The sequence below is a fragment of the Odontesthes bonariensis genome, chromosome 15 (genome assembly GCF_027942865.1).
Source record: "Odontesthes bonariensis isolate fOdoBon6 chromosome 15, fOdoBon6.hap1, whole genome shotgun sequence".
Taxonomy (NCBI): domain Eukaryota; kingdom Metazoa; phylum Chordata; class Actinopteri; order Atheriniformes; family Atherinopsidae; genus Odontesthes; species Odontesthes bonariensis.
Genome location: NC_134520.1, coordinates 9,142,711 through 9,163,485, shown reverse-complemented (window position 1 = coordinate 9,163,485; position 20,775 = coordinate 9,142,711). Strand labels below are relative to the sequence as shown.

Here is a 20,775-nt window from a genome sequence, read left to right as displayed (position 1 = left end):
TTTAAAGCTCTTAACGGCCTCGCCCCATCAAATTTATCTGAGCTTTTAACAGTCCACAATCCTGGTAGAGCTCTGAGGTCAACAAATCAATTTTTGCTGGAAGTGCCCAGGTCAGAATACAAACACCGGGGTGACCGAGCCTTTTCTGTCGCTGCCCCCAGGCTCTGGAATAAGCTCCCTGTCGAGCTGAGTCTTGTTTCTGACCTGGGCCTATTCAAATCTAGGCTAAAAACCTACTTATTTAGGATTGCTTTTAATACCCAGTAGTATGATGACACTTTTATCTTATTTGATTTTGTTGTATTTTATTGCTTTCACTGTTCTTTTATTGTTTTTATTTGTTTTTACTTATTCTTCTCTTTATTTATTACCTGCTGTAAAGCACTTTGGTACACCATAATAATTGTCTGTAAAGGGCTGTATAAATAAAGTACATTTACATGCAAGATTCCTAATTGATATAATAATACAGATTGTAGGTTTTCATACAAAGTGTTTTTCATTGAAACACTCACCCTTGCAGTCGTCATAATCGCGGTGGGCAGCGGAATAATGCTTGCATAGTCTCTCCAGGATGAGCTTGTAGTGCATGAGGCGCTGGATGGGCTTGAGCAGGAATGTGTTGAGGGGCAGGTAGCACACCTTCTGCAGTTCAAACTCTTTGTAAACCGTCTCCAGCTTCTTCAGCCTCTTGGAGGCTTTCTCCAGCTCCGTTAACACCTCGTCGTGTTTCTGAAGGTAGCTGGTGAATTCCTGGGGACAAAATCAAATACAGAACAACACATTTGTCAGTCAACGGTGTGAAAGTGAGGAGACATGAGTTCAAGAGCTAATAAACTGTTACCTTAAGAGCACACATGTTCTTCAGCATCACATCACCGATCCTCTGGTAATCACCTTTGACGTGAGCATTTGAGCGTCCCTCCCTGTGAAACAGATTTTCAGATCAAGTCTTTGTCACCGTGTCATCAGGCAGGAGCTTCATGCGGTTGAATCCCACACAAAACATGAGGGAGCGCCTACCAGAGAGCCAGCCTCTGGTCCAACTCCTTTAGGAAGCCTCGGTGGAACTCGTAGATGGGGTCAATGTTGGAGAAGAGGAGGGACATCAGCCCTTCGGGCATGGCGTTCTCTTTGATCACAGCACTACGGAACCACTGAGAACAGCAACAGAGACAACCACCTGATTCGCCATTTCCATTAACAGGAAGGATTGATTGGAGGACTGAATGATGTCAAATCTGCACCTTCCCAATCCAGTATGATGCAAAGAAAATTGTTAAAGCCAATAAATTAAGTTTTATCAGCATCATATCCAGAAGATAATTTCAAAGTCAAGCTGTCAATGAGTTCCAAAATGTCATAGTGGTCACCAACAAACACAATCCCTCACTGCATAGGACAGACAATGGAAAATATAAACAAAGGGCAACTTCAAGCAGAGGAATTAAGAATAATCTGGACTTCACGCCTACTTCAAGCTAATTTTCTCTAAGAGCACATTTCTCTTACATTTCGACATGATGACTCTTTGCACCGTTTAGTTCCCCTCTTACCGTTTCAAATAATATTCTTTGACACACACTTGATATGAGTGCAATTGAAATTTTGGCATTTTGTTACGACTACAAACTCACCACAGTGATGACCTCGAGGTCTTTCAGGTACGTCCGTTCTGTGGTCAGAATCTCTTTGGCAATGAAGTAGGCCTTGTCGGTGGGATATCGCTGAGAAAAGTGATGGATGTTAGTTTAAAAACACTCCCACCGAGAAGAAATGCAAAACAAAAGTTACTCTCCCTCCACTGCACTCAGTGAAACTTCCCATCCCATTATAAATGACCCTGGAAACGAAGTCTGTGCATTCTGTGATTTGTGGTTGCGAGGCAGGGGGTTGGAAAGGTGACATGCAAGCAGTGTACCTTCCTCCTGCCCTCCTCATCCTCCTCTAGCCTGGCATTGCTGCCCACCTCGCTCAGGATGGGGCTTTGCAGGGGCGACGGGGCCTGGCTGGGCAGGCTGAGGGTCGATATCTGGAAGGACGGCGACTGGCTGAGGGGACCCTTGGAGGGGAATGGCGAGAGCTGAGGGCTGTCCACTACTGAATCTATGGAGGAGAGGAAAGTGAAACTTTAAAAAAAATCGTTCAAGAACAAGAAATCACCTGCTATAGCAAGATTATTGTCTGAGGTATAAGGAAAGCAAACAGAGAAAACTTTCTATTAAAACCGGTCAAACGGGATCTTTTGTGTGGGTGCAGGTAAACAGTTATGCTCTCTACAGAGGAACTAAGCCCAACAGCATACTGACAACTACTCTATAATAAGCTGCATAAAGTCAAATTTACCTCCATCTAACCTGTATTTTTCCACAACTGTCTTGTTTCCTTTCAGAGAACACTGCAAAACGTTTCAAACGAATGGAATGCTTCATCTCACACACACAGGCCACAAATGAAAGGCGAGCTACAAAGCAGACCACAACAAGTCACAGTTCCAACACTCTTTATAAAAAAAATCCAAGTCATTGTTTCTAAATCCCTCCACAAGAAGGAATGATGAATCGTGACCTATACAAGCCTGATTCAACTTCAGAGAACTAGCTCTGCCACTTTTGTTCCTGCCCGTTAGCTTTTCAACAAAACTAATGTGGAGACAGGAAAAATACATAGAAAAAACACAACCCTTTTCTCTCTTTTTCCCTCATTGAGCCACGGATCACAGCTGCACTTCCACTTCTATTAGGGAGAAGAGTAAGAGAAAAAAGCGGGGGTGGGGGTAGGCTGGGGGAAAAAAAACGAAAAGAAAAAAAACCCAAAAAAACCAAAACACGGGACTAACTATTCGACCCGGAAATAATTGCTCACGCAAGGACTTATCGGGAATGCAGCTTGTCTGGAGGGCAAATAGTTGTTTATAGTTTATGTGAAGAGCACTGCAGGGAATGACAGAGGAAGGGAAAAAGAGTGGACGTCGGGCCCACAGCAGGAGGACGGGGGCTCACAGTGGAATGACTTGGCACAAGGCCTGTCCAAACAGGGAGCGCGCACACACACACACTCAGCTGGAATTAGGCTGAGGAATCTTATGTACAAGTCCATCCCAACCCCCAACAGCAAGCGAGTCTGTTGCCTCAAACATAAGGAAAAACTACTGTGTGGTGGGGACCACACTGCAGTTATACTTTTCTTTTTCCTCCCACAGTATTGTTTGAACATTTAACTGAAACTTCAAGGAGGGTTAATTAATTAGGGTTAATTCGCTTCATTAACAAAAGAGTGACTGGGTTAAGTGGCAGTCACCCTAGATCGTTTCTGTGAGGGATGGAGAAGATCAGGAGTGGGATAAAAACAGCACAACTATTAACAGGGTTCCGCTTAGAGGTTTTTCCTTTTTTAAATCTCAAACGTCTTCTCCACCATCTGTACCTCTAAACTAATGTAGAACACCACAGGGGCTCGTTCGAAAAGCAGCAGAAAGCGTTACAGCGCTACAAGCTCCTTTGATTTCAGCCTGCATCTCAAAAAAAGAATTTTAAGTCTGACAATTATGGTACCCAAAAGTAATTACTTTATTCTTGAGAGCAAAACATACAAACATTAAGTACAGGTTGTTTAGAATTAGTAAATATACATGTTCAGGATTAAGTGATGATTACTTGGTGCCTAAGTGCAGTTAGCTGATTATAACGGTCAGCCCATCATTAATTAAATCTTTAGTTGGATGTGGGAAGAATTACATGGCAGAAAAAAAAAAAAAAAAAAAGCCATCAAGACAAAGCCTTGATCAGGTCAGTCAACTACAAGCTTTCTGGATGGCATCTGAACTGCATAATGTTCCACACCTGTGCACACTTGTGACTGTAGAGAGATTGCAAATCCACTTTTGGTGTGTTTTGGCTATTTGCCATCCTTCAAAATGACAATGAGAACAGGTGAGTTTCTAATGAACTGTCTTTAAAAAAAACAAACAGTGAAAAAAAAGGATCACCCTGATGTAACCCCCCCCCCCATTCTTTTCTAAACAGATATTCAGCAAAAACCTCTCAAAACGACACAGGAACCTGAGATAAAAGCAACTGCATGAAAAGACTGAAAGTAAGTGCTTTAAGTGCAGCAGACAAGGAAGCTAACGAGCAGAAAAAGCCAGACTTTGTTGGAATCAACGTGGAGTCTGGCTATAAATAAGTACAGACTATCCAGAAGAGGAGAGAACATCGGTTGGGTAATAATATCCATCTAACTTGAACAGTACCAATTATTTGATTCTCATGCTCAATGTGGAATCAACTAGAGCGGTTTCAAGACACTTGGAAAAAAAAAAAAAAAAACCTGACCAGGGAGTGTAATGACACATTATGAAAAAAAGCTCTGTACATGTTCATATAGAAGTGTTCCTATGCCCAGACTTTAAATCCAGCTCGTAAAACAAGGGAAAAAATGTATAGCTCATGTGCAAAAGACTCCTGATTTTCTTCCAATAAACCAAATATTATCACGTCGGTATTCTAAAGACAACTAACACCAAAAACCCAAAGCACGGTCAAGGCTAAAGCCGAGAATGAGTCAAAGCAGCAGTACAGGATTAGAAACCATTATACCAAGAGGATTTACTGGAAGATAACTTAGACCTGATGTTTAAAACAAAATAAAACAAAAGAAACGTTACTTTGCTGTTTCTATTTTTTCAATTTTTAATTTTTTTAAAAAATAAGGATAAATGTATAATAGGCTATTATACTTTAAACATATAAGATGATATATTCATTTAACATAAAGGGGTGTAAACAGTGTACTTGTTGGCTCATTAGTACACCGTTTACATTCTTCAATGCATCGAAACATGAAAGAAGATGGTACATTGGTGTCTGCTCAAGTGATTTTTTTTGTGGTTGTTTTTTTATAATCTTTCAGACATCACAAATGAAACAATATATCGTTTTACGTGCTGTGGACAACACAACATGTTGTGTGACGTCGGGGCTGCAGGCAACTGCATCTGCCAGCAGGTGTCAGCGAGGCACAGGCGTGAAAATGAAAAACAACTTCATGGCTGTCATGTTTTTGTTTTTTTTTAAAATAAAGGAGGCCCTTAAGGATCACTGAACCAAGACACTTATTGGTTTCATCTTTACCCTGAGATCACAGGATCTGGATAAGAAACAGATTAATGATTAGAATCCAATGGAAAACTACAGTGCACAGGAAGTGCCACCTAATGAATGAGACGTAGACACTAACTAATTGGTAATAATAACAACATAATAACAGCGGTGAGTATTCTATTCTAAATTGGGATGTCTTCCCTTTAGCTTACTTGTGGATTAAGTTATAATTGTTTTTTTTTTACGATAATAATCATAATAAAGTACAAATGATTGATTGATTAATTGATTAAAACTATAACACTAAGAAGTTTCCTTCACTGTATGAAAGTTGGAATTTATTTGACCCCGCAGTCCCCAATAATATATATAAAAATATATAAAGCGTCCAAAGTAAAAGCCCAAAATTGTTTGTATTTTCAGAAATGCTCAAGGGGTAGCTCAAACGCATGCTCAACATGTTCTCACAGAAATGTTGAAGAGATGTGGCGTTAGAGAATGTTATGAAAATACAGGCTGAAGCTGTTAAATACAAATAACAGCGCTGCCTGCAGGAGGAAAAGTAAGACAGAACCCCACCTCATAGCAGAGTTAAAAATGAAATGACATGCCTCAAAGTTGGTACGAGTGCAGGATTATGGAAACTAAATGCAAAGTTGGCTAAACACAAGCACAAAAAAAACACCCAAAAAACTCTCACAGTCTCACATGATGCAGCCACCTTTGTGAGCATCTCATTATCAATGGCTGAGAACACTGAAGTGTTGTTGGGACTAAAGTAAAACGGCATTCATTCTGAACAGTGAAATGTATTGCTTTTCAAATTATTCAAACTGCTTTCTCTGTAACTGGACATCCCTGGAATAAGACTTCAAGTGCTGTGAGGGCTCTACATTTTAATATGTGGCGATGCAGAGGGGTCTGTGAGTGTTAGGGCCTGCAGGTTGTGGCACTGAAGGAGAAAGCTCTCTATGCCACTACTCCCTGTTAGAGTGTTACTATAAAACAAGTTCTGCTCAGGTGGAAGGACGCTGTCAGAGCCCCAGTCTGAGTCTGAATCGGAGCTGCCGTTCCCCGAGCCCTCAGTGGCAGTGGGCGGGTAGCTGAGTTGCTCCAGCTGCTCTACCAGGTCACTGAACTGCACGGCAGAGCTGCTCTCAGAGCGCACAGAGTATGCTGGGAAGTTGACCATTGAGCTGGCCTCTGACTGGACGTCAGACCCTGGCAGGCAAAGTGAGGAGGAGTCTGGGCCTCCGTAGCCCACTGACATGGACTCTCCTGCAGAGCTCAGCCCCAGGTTGTCCAAGGAGCTGCACTCTGAGCGGTTATTTGCTAAGGAGCTGGTCTCAGAAAGGCCAACAATGCTATCTGGGAAGGTACTGGTGTTCCCATTCAGGTCCTCAATTCTCACACTGAATATCCTATTTTTGCTGAGGTCTGAACCCTCCACAAAATCAAATTGATCCACTTTATCATTAAGCCCGTAGGTGTAGGCCTCTGCCCCTCCACCATAAAAGGAAATCTGAGTGGGATCATCATCGATGAACTCCTCTGTGACCTGCAGCGGAGAGCTGGACATTGAGTACATGGGGTTCTGTTTTGTGCGCAGAATCTCTGCTTGAAAGGCCTCAGGTGTAAGAACCCCCTTCCTTTTCCCTCCACCCCCTCCCATTGAGCACCCTGTTCCCCTTCTCCCACCATGCTCGTTATCCTCATTGCCATTTTTGGAGGGCTGTGACTGGGAAATGCCACTCTCTACACACACAAACATGGGGCTGCAGTGTCCTGCTGCCTGATTGCTTGGGGCACCTTGAAAAGAGTAGTGTGATGGGGAAGCAGCCTTGACGAGATCTTCCTTCGGCGGGCTGGGGGGTCTAGTAGCTTGCAGAGGGGACTGAAGCTGCTGGGGAGGTGCTGGAGACAGGCTCAGTGTCGACAAAGGTTGGGACTGAGGTTGCAGTTCTGTTTGCGGAAGAATGCTAATCATGTGCGCTGGGTGGAAGGACACAGTGGAGGAGGAAGGGGAGCCTGGGGTCCTGAGAATCTCATTGAATGACAAGCTCTGGGGAAAAAAAAAGAGAAAAAAAAAAGACAGGACAAGGAAAAATACAGAATATAGGAAAACAGAAGAAAGGAATCAAAGAGAAGAAAGTTGAATTAGTTTATCAGCTACAGTTCAATCGATGCAAATATTTTGTTTCACGTTGCACTAAACACATTAAGTTGCTCCTCTTACCAGTTTTGGCACATCTGTTGTGAAGGAGCGAGCAGACATTCTTATTTTACTGTTCCTCCTGGACAAAAGACGGCAAAAGACCAACATGTCAGAATTATCGTGGATTCATGAATCTTTTAAGAATCGGGAAAATTCCTTCTTCTTCTGACCAACAGGCTCCGTAAACACAAACACGCACCTTTGGTAAGGGGTTCTCTTTGCTCCATTTTCCCTGACATATTCCACAAGCTGCTTCTGAGTCCTTCCACTGACAGACAGAGTTTTGAATTAAAGTACTGAAAGCCATGATGTTAAAAGACACTATATGTATATATGGTGATGAGTAGAAGACAGCCCTAGGTCTGCTTGTGTCTTGAGTACAATACCTGTATCTGAAGGAAGAACCTCTAGTGAAAATGATTGCTTTGGATTTCGGTTGTGGTTGATCAAACAAGCGGAAAAATGAGTGATACTCCACGCAGATCTTCCAAAAGATTTTACATTGGTCTCGACTAGCCATCATAAATTCGAGTGTATCTTGATGGGGGCCCTAAGATAAAGATAAAGAATAAACAGCATGGTGTCCATCATAATGAATTTTAAATCAGGGTGTCCATTCTCAGGGTTATGACGGTGGTCTTTCTATGCAAACTTACATGGACCTCTGGGTGCAGTTTGATCAGAAATCGTTTTCTTTTGAAGCTCAGTTTTCGAATCTTGGACCAGTTGAATGTATTTATTCTTAGGTTGCCCTAGGAGAGAAATAAAGTCAAAAAGATGCCCATCGTGGTCAGTAACACTGTTAGGGAGTGAGTTTATGCTCACAGAGGACACCTGGCAACGTGGTAATTACCTGAAACACCTGAAGCCCCATGTGAGCGACAGCCAAATTGATCTTGGTACCCTCCCGATCAGCCGCTGGGTGGAAGCGGATGCCGTACATTTCCAGTTTACGGGCAATCTCTAGGATTTGGAAATCTGATTCAGCAGGAGTCTGGCCACTGGTGTTAAAAAAACAAAATAAACAAACAAACAAAAAACATTAACACTCACTATGTCTGCACTATGTCCTCTCCATGCTGTTATTGTAGAACAATAGTAGTACAAGAGTTCCCCAAGGATAAATTATTGGACCTTTTCAAAACTTATCTGTGTGTTGGACCAAATTACACAAAACAATGAAGAACAGTCAGATGTGCAGTGCTCTGTCACTAACTGATTATAAAAAATACCGACGTGTGAAGCTTAAAAAGCTTCAGTTAAATAAACAGACAAACTGAGACAGAATTTCAGAGTAACTTCTGTAATGCATTTCACCAACTCTCCAGTCACAGAAGGAGTTTAAAACATTATTGCTAATTATTAAACTATTAGTTGGCACTTCATCTCTCTCCACTCAGTTTGGTTACTGTGTCAAAATGCGTTTATCGTGTCTTCTTCACTTCTTTTTAATCGTACTTTTTTTTATTTTTTAACATCTCTGATGCAACATGTCGTGCATTTTGAATTAGCCTTCCACATGATGTGCGGCACAAACCGCTTTGACCCAGAGCTTTTCTAGAGTTGTGTAACACCCCAAAAATGCGCAACCTGTTGAGAAAATGGAGGATGAGGATGTAAAGTCATGCGACGCATTAAGTCTGCATAGAAAACTTCCATTCTAATCTCCAACCGCCTTCAATCACTTGTCATAATTTCTCAACGAATCAAACAAAACTAGTCTCAGGAATTCGGGTATTAAATATACAGTTTGCAATGTGAAAAAGTTAAGTCTGATCACTGTATACATTTCATTTAGAAAACTGAACTGACTGTCCATTTCTTCCTAAAGATTTACCATATAAAATCTTAATATAAAGATCGTATCATGATTCGTATGTCAAGTTGGTGTGACCTTAAATCCCTTACAACTTCGAGGATTTGACAAGCATCATCTAAAACCATGTGATTACAACACAAACAGCATGTTAGGAAGACATATCCATCCAATCATCACTCCATTCTAATTTTGTTCATCCTTTAAGCAGTAAAATCTCCTTAGAGCCCTCCCCTGCCCCACTGGCCTCATGGCTAATAGACCGGCCAGAGCAAAGGATTAGGCCAGGGAACTCTCTGCTTGTGCTTCCACACGAGCAACCGAGGGAAGAGATTAGCAAAAGTCTTTAGAGCCGCCTAACACATTGGGTTGAAAAGAGCCCCTACTGGCCATTGGATAGTTATGCGCTTCCAAACAGGCTGGTGGTGGGAAAAGCAGTATTCTTTTGTGGGAATATGAACTCTAAATTGAGAAAAAAAAACAAAAAAAAAAAACTCAAAACGTTATTGTTCTTATATTTAGCAAGAACGCAACGTTGTGCCAGTTAAGTGACCTGATCACAGTGACCGCTCTACATAAAACCACATAAAACAGGTACAACATGATTTGAATATGAGCCGTGCCAAATACTGGAAGCAGCTAAATGTAACTGAAATGCAACATCAGTGATCCCTTTCAAATATGCTCTCCTGCAGTTAAACGTCTTGGTCTAAATTCCAGTACTTTTACTATAAAATCCATGACAACAACCACACAACCCATTAGAACGTTGTATACAACATCCTGTACGTCTTGTGCCCAGTGGCTCTTTCCCTTCCGGTTTTGGCATGTTTACATATAGCCATGTATCACAGAGAAAGTAGTGAGCACACTACAGCCCTCTTTAACCCTGGTTTGAAAAAAAAAAAAAAAAGAAAAGAAAAGAAAAGAAAAACAACAGCCACAAATATCCACTACCATCTGGCCTTTGAGTGCAATGGGAGAAACCGGCATTTAGTCCTGCGTCAAATGACTCAGGGGGCATTGATGGAGGGGGAAAAGCTCACAGCACGTTTACCGACCGCAACGTCTCACATGGAGGCTGTCGCACTGACAGGGCAACGACTTGTGGACAAAAAGACACAGCTCGCTCCCAGTCCCGCTGTGTGAGGCTGACGTCTGCAGTGCAGTCAAAAATAAAGAACTACTCTGATCATTTCAGAGAATCGCAGTTTGCCCTTTACCTTATCATATTTACAGGCATGTCCACTGGTATTTAGTGGTACTTTTTGGACCGGTTTTGAATGCGCAATAGCCTCCAGAACACCGAGAATAAACACATGACAAATCTGCATGTTTTGGAGGGCGTTTGAATTGGTGAAGAACCCATTTATGTTACCTTTGGCATAAATTTCACTGTACGGCACAACTGAAAGACAAAATACTTAAGCTTGATCAGTTGATTTGTGCACTACATTCAGTCAAGAGCTGAAACCACACTGCTGCACATCAGACGACATACATCCCCCATAACCAACAGGAAGTGCTTCACAGCAGCAAGTCAACAGCCCCCAATCTTCTGCACTGCGTATGTTTATCCAGCCAAAAAGGATCAATTTAAACAACTGGTTACAGTAGAAATTGGACAGGCATTAGCTCAAAACTCTTGAACTTTGTAAATGGAGATTGGCTCTTCTGGTTAAAAAGAGCTGTTTTTTGCCGTTATGCTTCTCATATCAAGATTTGTATTAATATAGCTCAGAGCATTTATCAACATCGAAACCTACGTTCTTGTTATCTCTCATTTTACACACAAGAGATACAGCAACAGCAAAGGCTCAGGAGAAGGAGTTTCTGTAGGAGCAGGGATGTACAAGCAGGGAGGGAGTTTTTCAGGACAGTGAGACTAAAAATAGGAAAGCATCATTAAGTTTAGCACAGTCGTGCAGGTTAATACCACTGACCTACAATACTATGCTGGCCGTGACCTCAAGTGATGAGATTTCCTGTTCTTGACTCAGATATGTCAACATCCCAATAAACTGGGTTAACATGACCACGAGAAGAAAGCAATGAATTACATTTACTCTTTTGAGCAAAAAACGGAACAATTGTGTGGCAGCAGAGACCTTACTGGTCCATTCTTTGACAGAGACAGGATACTGCACAACAATACGACCGCTACACCCTTTAAAAGGAACTCTGGTTCAACATGAGCAGTTCAGATTGAGACACTACTACCAACTACAAACTGAACAGCCACAAACAGATGATTAAGCTCCAGATCAGAAACACAAGGATACCGTCACACAGACCAGAGGAGGGGAACTTACAAATGCCTGCGGTGGAACTCCATGATTCTCTCCTGTACTTTGTCTTGGTAAGGCAACAGCTTGTTTATCCTCAGGAATTCCATGTCTGCTACATCATCGTAGTCACCAATCTCAGCTGGGGTTGGGATACAAGGAGAAAAACATTACATTTTCTTTACAGAATAAGAGTAAATGTTTATAGGAAGAGCTGCAATAAACTGTTGATCAAGCAACGTATTGGTTCGTCATCTTTTACGACCACAGCACTTGTTGCTTTTGACTGATTGCATGAGTAATTCATAAATCCTTTACATGCAAATGAATAAGTTATGTGCTGGACTAAAGTGTGTGCTTACTGGTCTTTTATGTGTATGCGCTTAATTTAACAAACGGTATGCGTTTGAACCACAGTCATTAATTCAACAGATGTGGCTTAGACAGGTATAATAAATTCAAAGTGTACTATATCTATCAAACAAAACCTGACTTAGCAGACAATCCACTTCTGCAGTTAACAGACCACAATATAAAACATACACTGAACAAGGTGAGAGGCCAGCAGTGCTCCAGTATTTTCTGTGCAGATCAACCTGCCCTCCATTAGATCTCTTTTCATCTGCAGGGAGAATAGGTATCTGAGGGGGGGCAGAAGTACACAGTGTCACACAAACTTTATTGCATTTCAACTTAAAAACACACAAGTCTGCCTTTTCGAGTAATAAAGATTTCCGGAAATGTCTTTTTGGGGGACAAGTATTATAATTCCAAAATGCTCTAAATTCAAAATCATGAGCTTTTGAAATGAAATATAAAAACAGTTCAGTTTCTAAAGCTCCTCAACACAAGCATGACTTGAAAGTAATATCCAATAGGAAATTACAGTCACTGACCTCGTGTACTCCTCCTGCAGCTGACCGGGGTCAGGGGGAAAGAATTTCACCGACAGTCTAAACAGCGTATTCGCTGGTCCTGAAAAGAAAGATGAAAGCAGATCATAAAAGCATGTTCGCATTTTCATCAGGAGGAATCTGTTATTTCTGCTTACTCACTTCGGACTTGTTTTGCAACGGGTTTGGTGGGTTCCAGCCAAACCTAAAAGGAGACGGAGAGAGCTTAATCTTCACAGTATCAAAGGCTCCAAAATTTGAAAAGCGACGACAACAAAACTCGATACGACTCCTCAACTATGACCTTATCACACGCTATGCGAGCGTTTTAACGGTAGAGAAACGTTGCAATGCTGTTTGCATAAACTGGCTTCTCCGCTGCCTTATTGTAAGTGCTAACTCGGCCCCATTACATCTGGGCCTGATTCACAAAGGAATGTGCAACACTCTAGATGTATTAAGAAATGTGCATCAGGTGACATTTACATGCGAAAATAATAGTTCTACTCAGTTTACAGCTACACCTTTGCGTGTGTCTATCATCTAAACATATTCAAGGGAAGTACTGATACTTTACGTAACACTGAATATCTTTTGGCTTTCATATGTAATGCTAAATTGAATTGAATAGCAGTTGCATTCTTGAAGGAGATGAATGGTGTGTTTCATAGCTCCTGGGATGGTTTATAAAAACTTCTAGGTGGTGTTGCATTCCTTTTATGTTTTTGGAAGAAAAAGAAACTGGAAACTCTGACAGCTGAGAATAGGAACTTGTGCCCGACAAGTTAAATATATTCAACGATCATATAGTACTCAAGTCCAGTGAAAACAATACCACCTAAAACTGAGAAACAAGTTCAAAGAGGACGTTGCTCTTTCACTCGAGTCTCGTCATCGAGCTGTGACCTTTAACCTTTCAAGCATCTGTCACTATCATTCAATTTGCATGCGCTGTAAGCTACTGCATATGCAACACGTCTGCTTTAAAAAGGAAATGAAAAACACTATTGCTAGCGTACGTACCCAGTTCATCTGCATGTTCTGAAACTCGAGGCCAAAGTAATCACTCTCAATGAGGTTGCCTCTGTGGAAAACCTCAGAGAGGAGGACTTGTCCAAGAGCTTTTGGCTGGGGGGGGGGGGAGAAAGAAGACAAAACACAATAGGATGAATTACTTCTTTTGATAACTGTGTCACCATAGAATTTTTTTCAAGCCCTCTTGTGATACATCTTAAGATCTCCAAAACTAGATAAATGATTATGGTTTAAGTGAAAAAACAATGGAGAAGGTCCACAGAAAGAGACCGTCAGAGTGGGCCGGAGAGGGGAAGACCCTGGCAGTGCTCAAACTGAACCCTGGATAAAGGCTGTCTGTGGCTGTCAGAGACTATCTGCCGTCTGCAAATGATCCACTTCATTGTGTTTTATGGCTGCTTACGTTCCATCTGTTGACTTCAATAGTTTCCTCGCCTTGGATGACGAGCGGGTGAACTGCAGAAATGTGTCCTACTGTACGACTCTGTTCCCTGGCTCTGAGCAAACTGTAGCAAAAATAACAGGCAGGAAATCAGCCGAAGTTTACCTTCTCAGGGCTCAGGGGTTTGTTTTCACTAAACGAAGAACTAATTACTATGTACTAGGAACACACTGCACTTGAGGTTTGGAATTCTAGCCTGTGTCTTTTTGAGAAAATTATAGCCTAAAACATCTGGTTGTAATGTAAAAAAGTATTTTTAAAAGCCTTATAAAAAGAAATGCTTTGCATCGACTAAAGTAAAGCATTACAGCCCAAAGAGTAATGTGAGCCTTACTGTAGTTAGACTTTTCATTACTTTGATACCATCACATGCTCCGCATTCAGAAAAATCTATAAATTGCAGGTGAAACCTACTGACACAACATCCATAAATGCAGGAATCTGCTGTAAAATGTCTCTTTTTTTCCACACATTCACAGTATCTGATCACAGCAGAACAAAAACTGGTGTGTTCAAATACTTTGGCTTGCCTTTGAGTCAAAGCCAACACAATCCACACCGACATTAGCAAGTATTCTGCATCAAATCAGTGGCCAAATGTACAAAACATTTGGAGGCATTTTGTCGGTTTGACCGAAGATTCAGTGTAACCATATACTGAGCCTTAGGCAGATGCAGTGCTTTATCAACAGTTGGAGCAAAACCAACATCTTCACTCATAAGACAACTGTTTCATAACTTAATACCCATTTCTACCAAGTGACCTTTCAGGCTAACCGTACACCTCATTCTGCTGTAAGTTAGTGAAAGTCAAGATAAGAGACAAAAGCAAAAAACTCAAGCCAGCAGACGGCAGATTTGAAGCTTAAATTGCAGTATCAAGTAGCAATAATGAGTCTCGCACAACTCAACCATATACACCGCAAAAAAAAAAAAAAAAAAAAAAAAGTGTTCTTTTAATAAGCAGCAGCATACAGGGGAAGGTGGCTTAGCAAGAAAAGAAGCCAATAGCTGATTTGAGGCGTTCAATGACTTCTTCTTCCGTAGTAGCAGTGTGGCCCCCATAAGCAAGGTCTACAATGTTTTCAGAGGCCTCTCCTTCATATTACTCATTAACTCTTAAGCAGAAAGGTTGGACAGGAGAGGCAGCTTGATCAAATTTACACAATCCTCTTTATCATCTTCAGTCAGAGGGGGAGGGGGCATTTTCACAGATATGTAACAGCTACTGAACAGTTAACAAGGTGCGATACTGAAAATCACCTTTTCTACTCATCCACATGAATATACAGCAAGTACATTATTTCAGCACTGATATTGGGATTTGTTTGTGTGGAAGAGTCACAATTTTGGTGGTTTTTGTTAACAGCTGTTTATTTATTGAGAATGACGCTTATGAGCAAGTTCAATAAGGAGGACCTGTTCCTTCTTGTCTGCACTCACGCTCTAGTGATCGGACGCTTTGTCACTTGCGCACTCTGTCAAACATCTTTCTCAATCTGTTGTCATTACTCTGGTCCAATGGTCTTCCTGCCCACCACATTCCCACCCAGTCACTTTGATTTCCACTCTTTAAAACTCATCTGTTCTGTCATCAGGCTGACTTTCCTGGTGCCCGAGAAGCCGCATCAGAGGTTTCTGCCAACTGCTCATCCACCATCAGCATCTGGAGGGTTCCCATCATACCCTTCCTTCATTAATGCCATTGCTCCACTGAGATGATGCATCAAAGTCTAACAGCCAAACAAAGTTAGTCTCAAATTCCATTCCATTTTTATTTTTTTTTTATTTTTTTAAAGGGATATGCCACCCCCAGGCCAAATTAAGTGTATCCCCGCATTCCCGAGACATAAATAAGTGTGTGGGAGCGTTTTCCTGGTGACCCAGGCATTGTCCGAATCTCACAGCACTGACCACTGCTTGGTTGCGCGTAATACATACATGCTAGCGTCGCCAATCGAAATATTTCGCCCAACGTGAATTAATTTACTTGATTTACCTTCTAATTACTGTGTGAGTGGTGTACTTTCACATCGAGTGCAAATGACTGTGTAAATCTACATGCAAGGCTTTGTTTGCTCATGTCGGTTTGGGAACTAGTTTCCAGTGCAGAAAACACAGCCGAAGCACACTCCCCGCTACGTCATTGGGAATCCCCCCCCCTGAAATGTGGCCCACAAACCACTGCTCATCATACCCACACCCTCCAAAGTCACATAAGTTGAGAGGAGAGCGAAGAGGTTGACATCTACCACACACACACACACATCACCACAATCACTGCTCAGAGCAGGACACTGCTGCAGGTGAAGAGATGGAGACTAAACAACATTTTAAAACTGGCAAAAACAAAAGAAAAAAAGAAGCTCCTCCAGCTTCACTCAGAGGTGAGTACGTAGTCAATGTAAAAAGGTGGCCATAAGATCAACTTCAGCTGCAATTCAGCACATGACAGAAGTCCAGGTCCACATGTGGGATGCTTTAGATTCAGTTCTTCTTCAGCAGCAGCATTCGTCTGTCCTGACTGACAGCTGATGATGTTAGAGACCGGGAAAGCAGGGATTAAGGTTGCTTAAAGAAACAACTCAGAGTAAAGTCAACAGAAATGTGGCAATTTGATACATTGTTGACAGACGGAACTAAATCTGAAAAAAAAAAAATTAATCAAAAAACTGAAATATCAGTCTGAATTAGCAAGAGTTATATAATAAGTGCATATATAATTGTAAAAACAACACTTATAGACTGTAATATCATCATCATTATAACTAGTAGTAGTTAACTGGTAACCTATTTTGTGACCCACATTTATTTCACATTTATTAATTGATAAAAATGATTTAGGTTGCTATTTGTGCCATTTATAAAAAAAACAAGTTCAAATGGCATTTTGTCAGGCCCTAACTTTTCTGAATGCTTGTATCATCCATTTGTAACGGAGGGGATGTTGGAACAAACTTTAGCTTCAGGCCTCAATGTGACCAGAAGGAGTCCTGGTTGGGCCACTCAGACACTCAGTGGGGTTACATGGCACTGAAAGAATCGGCGAAATTACAATAAGACTGAGTTATTAAGTGAATGTATACACCTAAGTTTGACTAAAATTGGACCGGATCGGGTTACTCACAGTCGAATTAAGACCCCGACATAACTCGGTTGATAGTCACACTAAACGTGCTTGTGGGCGGTGAAGCACGTGGTGAATTGGACTTTGCAATGCTGAAGATTTTTTTCCGGGGTCGTGACCCGGAAGTCAAAGGAGACGATATTACTGTTGTTGTCGTCGCCGTTGTTGTCGAAAGAAACAAACAACGTGATGGTAAATGCGCCGTTGTGCAATAACCATGTAGCCTGACTACGTCATACTCACGATTCTAGTCAGAATGTGAGTCTGATACCGCTCAATAGAGATTTGAGTATGGGGCGTGTTTTAACCGAACCAGGAGAAAAAATGCCTCTTCGCTCAATTGGATAGACCTACAACCAATCAGAGCAACGTAGTATGTGACGTAGATTAAGCGACACACACTTGTTGTACGAAGGACGGCAAAAACATCTTTTCTATCGATAAAAGCCTTTATCGCGTTCCTCTGTTCGTCTTTCAAAATGAATGCAATGTGGAGATCCTGTAGAACAGACTCGATGGCAGAATCTACACACCCTAGCTCTCCAGCGGCAGCCATGTTTGTTTCAAACGAAGTCAAACCAAACGCTCTTTAGTGACGTAGTCGATAATGTCCCTGTTGATCATCTGTCCATCATCGTATAAAGCCCGCCCTGACAATCTGATTGGGTCGACTGATTCGATGTCGGGCATAATGATTTCCCAACTGAGCAGAGCCAGACCGAACTTCCCCACCAAAAATTTTATGGGCGGGGCTAAGTTCGGCTGGCACCCAGGCTAATAACAAACAAAAATGTAGAGAGAGACGTGGCTTCATGTTGCTCTTCATTCCCCATCTTTCACGAATGCCTGAGTTTGTTGTTGGTGGTGAAGAGGTCAATAGGAAGTGGCTCTATTAGCAATAGTTGAAATGGGTACAGCGCCACCTACCGTACCGGGGTATGACACGCTTTGTGCCAATGATTCCATTTACTCACCGCCATATATCCAAGTATAATTACCCTTGCTCAAATAAGGAGCATAATCCAACTCTAGCTATAATCAAATTAATCTCATTATGTAGACCCACTAACTGGTACAGAGACCTTTCAATCTTAAACACACTTGTTTGAGTTTTGAGCCAATTTATTTTATTTCTTTTTCAAAAGTTCAGACTGATGCAAATGTGTGTATATATATATATATATATATATATACATACACACACACACACACACACACATACATAACAATATTAAAAAAAAAATAGGATGCAGCTTTACATGCATCATATCATCAACAATCCAATCAAACAGTATTCAATATTTCTATTTCTCACATATTTGATGTGGTTTTGTTCACGTTAACACTAATGATGGCAGATTTCAGTATTTGTGGAATTTGTGATCTGTAATGTTGGGTGTAATTCCTTTGTCAAAAAGAAACACAATTAGAGACAAATAGGCTAATAGACAGTATTACAAAGTAGACATAGCAACAACAGCAATCATGCAAATCCTTTTAGTCGCAGTAACTGTGCCATGGCCTTGTGACATCCTGTCCCTAATGCACACCAAGAATAGGAAAGGTAAATCTGTTCTTTTTGTTGATGACACACTCCAGCAGCTCTTTATTCTCCCAAAAAAAACCCACAGAGACTTTGAATTAAACTTTTTGTCTTGTGTCCGAATACATATCGATCTGGGAATAATAAAGCAACGGCTGATTTTCTCATAGTTCTGTGGTAATTCATCACAGTGAAGACTTGTGCAGATGAGATTTCCCTTAACACCGCTTAATCTTGAGAGATGAGCACTGTTTAAAAAGCAGGCAGAGTCATCCCTGAATGTGCAGTAGCAAAAAAGCTGAGAGAAAAAAAGCAACATGGAGAAACACTTAAAGACGAAAACTTTCAAAAATATTAATTTTATTAGTCACTATAAATGTTTTATTGGAATAATGTTATTATGTAATTGTTGGTCCGATAGCAAAGTTAACCTAAAAGTAATTTGTGACGTGATCAAGTTCTGTTTGTTCGCACCCAACTTGTGGTTTAGACCACAGTCTCATCTCTGAGCACCAAGCAAGGTCAGTGGGCCACCAAATCAAGAGCTGAAAGCAGCAAGGATTATGACAAACAGATGTTTCTCTGGTTGACCAATCTTCTCCTGGGTGTGGCGGTGTGTGTGTTTGTTTGTTGGGGAGGTGGTACGAGTGAGAGAGTTTTAAAAGATGCGGGGGAGGGCTGCCATACTCTGGATAGAAATTGAAGGCTGGAAAAAAAACAAAAACAAAACACAGCTATAACCCAAATATCACTGAACCCAGTTCTAATCGAGGGCTTGGCTTGGGTGTGCCTTGCAAGACCGGTTAGCATGGTTTAAAACTATCAGTTAATGGCGGTGATCTCTGGAAGAATCCCAACTGACAGCATGTGTGTGTTTGGGCTTGTACGAGTCACACAGTGGGTCTACATGATGAGATTAATTTGATTACAACTATTGACCCTTCCCAGTCACGTGACTTTCGTAAAGCAACCGCCATTTTGGACGTATAGAAGACAACGATTTGCGAGTAACGATAGTAACAGTAACGATACAGAGACTGAAAATTGAATAAAAGAAGAAAGAACAAGATGCAAAAAAAAACTCCACTATCCAGCGAGGTCAGGCATTTAGTGGGCCAGCAGAGGGAGAGGTATTTGGAGAAGCTGAAAATTGGAGGTTTAGAAAACGACGTGTACTTGCTTCCACTAGGGCTGTTTACAGACCTCCGACAGCATGCCACCGCCTCGTCTTCACCCGACTTCGGCCCCCACAACCTTTATATTTATGTTGTAAAAAACCCATCGCCATACACGGGAAAGGATCTAAAGGCATACAAGAGTTTGGATGCCTACAAATATTGTGTCGGGCTATGTGACCTGCCTTTTACCAGTGGATCGTCCCTGGAGCCGGTGGGCGCCATCTTTTTATAGCTAAGGTTTGTTTACATTTTTCATTTAACGTTGTTCACCAGGATAAACGACATGTAAACCCGTTGACACGGTGTTATAATCTTGCTATTACGAGAATTGCAATGACCAAGTCGTAGTGCTTTACTAAAGGCGCTGTGTTATGTTTTATCTAGTAGAAAGGCAACCCTGAAATGGCACGGGGGAACACTAGTGTGCCGTGAGAGATCATCTGGTGTGCCGTGGAAAATCCCTCTAAGGCTTTATCTTTATTTTGCATGTATATGTATATGTTATATATCTTTATTCAACACTTACCTCCAACAAAGTGGTCACTACACAACTGCTGGTATACTGAAGGTTGCCAGCCTTTCCTATTGATCGCCGCGACTCATCTTCTCCGTCGCTCAAGGTCAGTGGGGATCCGGTAAAAAGACAAATCTTTCCTCGTCTGCTGACTGTTGGTACACCCAGGCGCGCAACAATATGCCGGCATGATGTAAACCTTACTGATCGAATCGATATTTTACTTTGAATGTTCCTCGCTCCTCCGTTGTTGGCTGTGGTAGACTACTCGTTTTCACGTCCAAAATGGCTGACGCTTTTGTTGTGACGTCACGTGGGATGGGTCAATAGTTGGATTCTGCTCCTTATTTGAGCAAGGGCAATTATCCAAGTATATATGGCGGTGAATGAATGGAATCATTGGCACAAAGCGTGTCGTACCCCGGTATGATAGGTGGCGCTGTACCCATTTTAACTATTGCTAATAGAGCCACTTCCTGTTTACCTCTTCACCACAAACAACAACAACAAACTCAGGCATTTGAGAAAGCTGGCGAACAAAGAGCAAGATGAAGCTACGTCCCTCTATATTTTTGTTTGTTATTAGCATGGTTATTGCACAACGGCGCATTCTCCATCGCGTTGT

The 20,775-nt window shown here is 41.6% G+C and overlaps 1 protein-coding gene across 4 annotated transcripts in view; it reads right to left on the bottom strand.

Moving 5' to 3' along the window:
- Window positions 1-20,775, bottom strand: part of farp2 (FERM, RhoGEF and pleckstrin domain protein 2) — a 34,688-nt gene that overhangs the window by 8,525 nt on the left and 5,388 nt on the right. For 3 of the 4 annotated variants that reach the window (XM_075484930.1, XM_075484928.1, XM_075484927.1), the window contains exons 3-18: window positions 13,335-13,439; window positions 12,474-12,516; window positions 12,315-12,393; window positions 11,962-12,059; window positions 11,446-11,560; window positions 8,171-8,318; window positions 7,974-8,069; window positions 7,704-7,867; window positions 7,517-7,585; window positions 7,339-7,396; window positions 6,912-7,164; window positions 1,922-2,106; window positions 1,638-1,727; window positions 1,024-1,157; window positions 845-926; window positions 516-753 (exon numbers count right to left, since the gene is read on the bottom strand). In XM_075484930.1, coding sequence (XP_075341045.1) covers window positions 516-753; window positions 845-926; window positions 1,024-1,157; window positions 1,638-1,727; window positions 1,922-2,106; window positions 6,912-7,164; window positions 7,339-7,396; window positions 7,517-7,585; window positions 7,704-7,867; window positions 7,974-8,069; window positions 8,171-8,318; window positions 11,446-11,560; window positions 11,962-12,059; window positions 12,315-12,393; window positions 12,474-12,516; window positions 13,335-13,439 — 1,957 coding nt within the window. The remainder of the gene's footprint in view (window positions 1-515; window positions 754-844; window positions 927-1,023; window positions 1,158-1,637; window positions 1,728-1,921; window positions 2,107-6,911; window positions 7,165-7,338; window positions 7,397-7,516; window positions 7,586-7,703; window positions 7,868-7,973; window positions 8,070-8,170; window positions 8,319-11,445; window positions 11,561-11,961; window positions 12,060-12,314; window positions 12,394-12,473; window positions 12,517-13,334; window positions 13,440-20,775) is intronic. The other variant, XM_075484929.1, reaches the window with a different exon arrangement.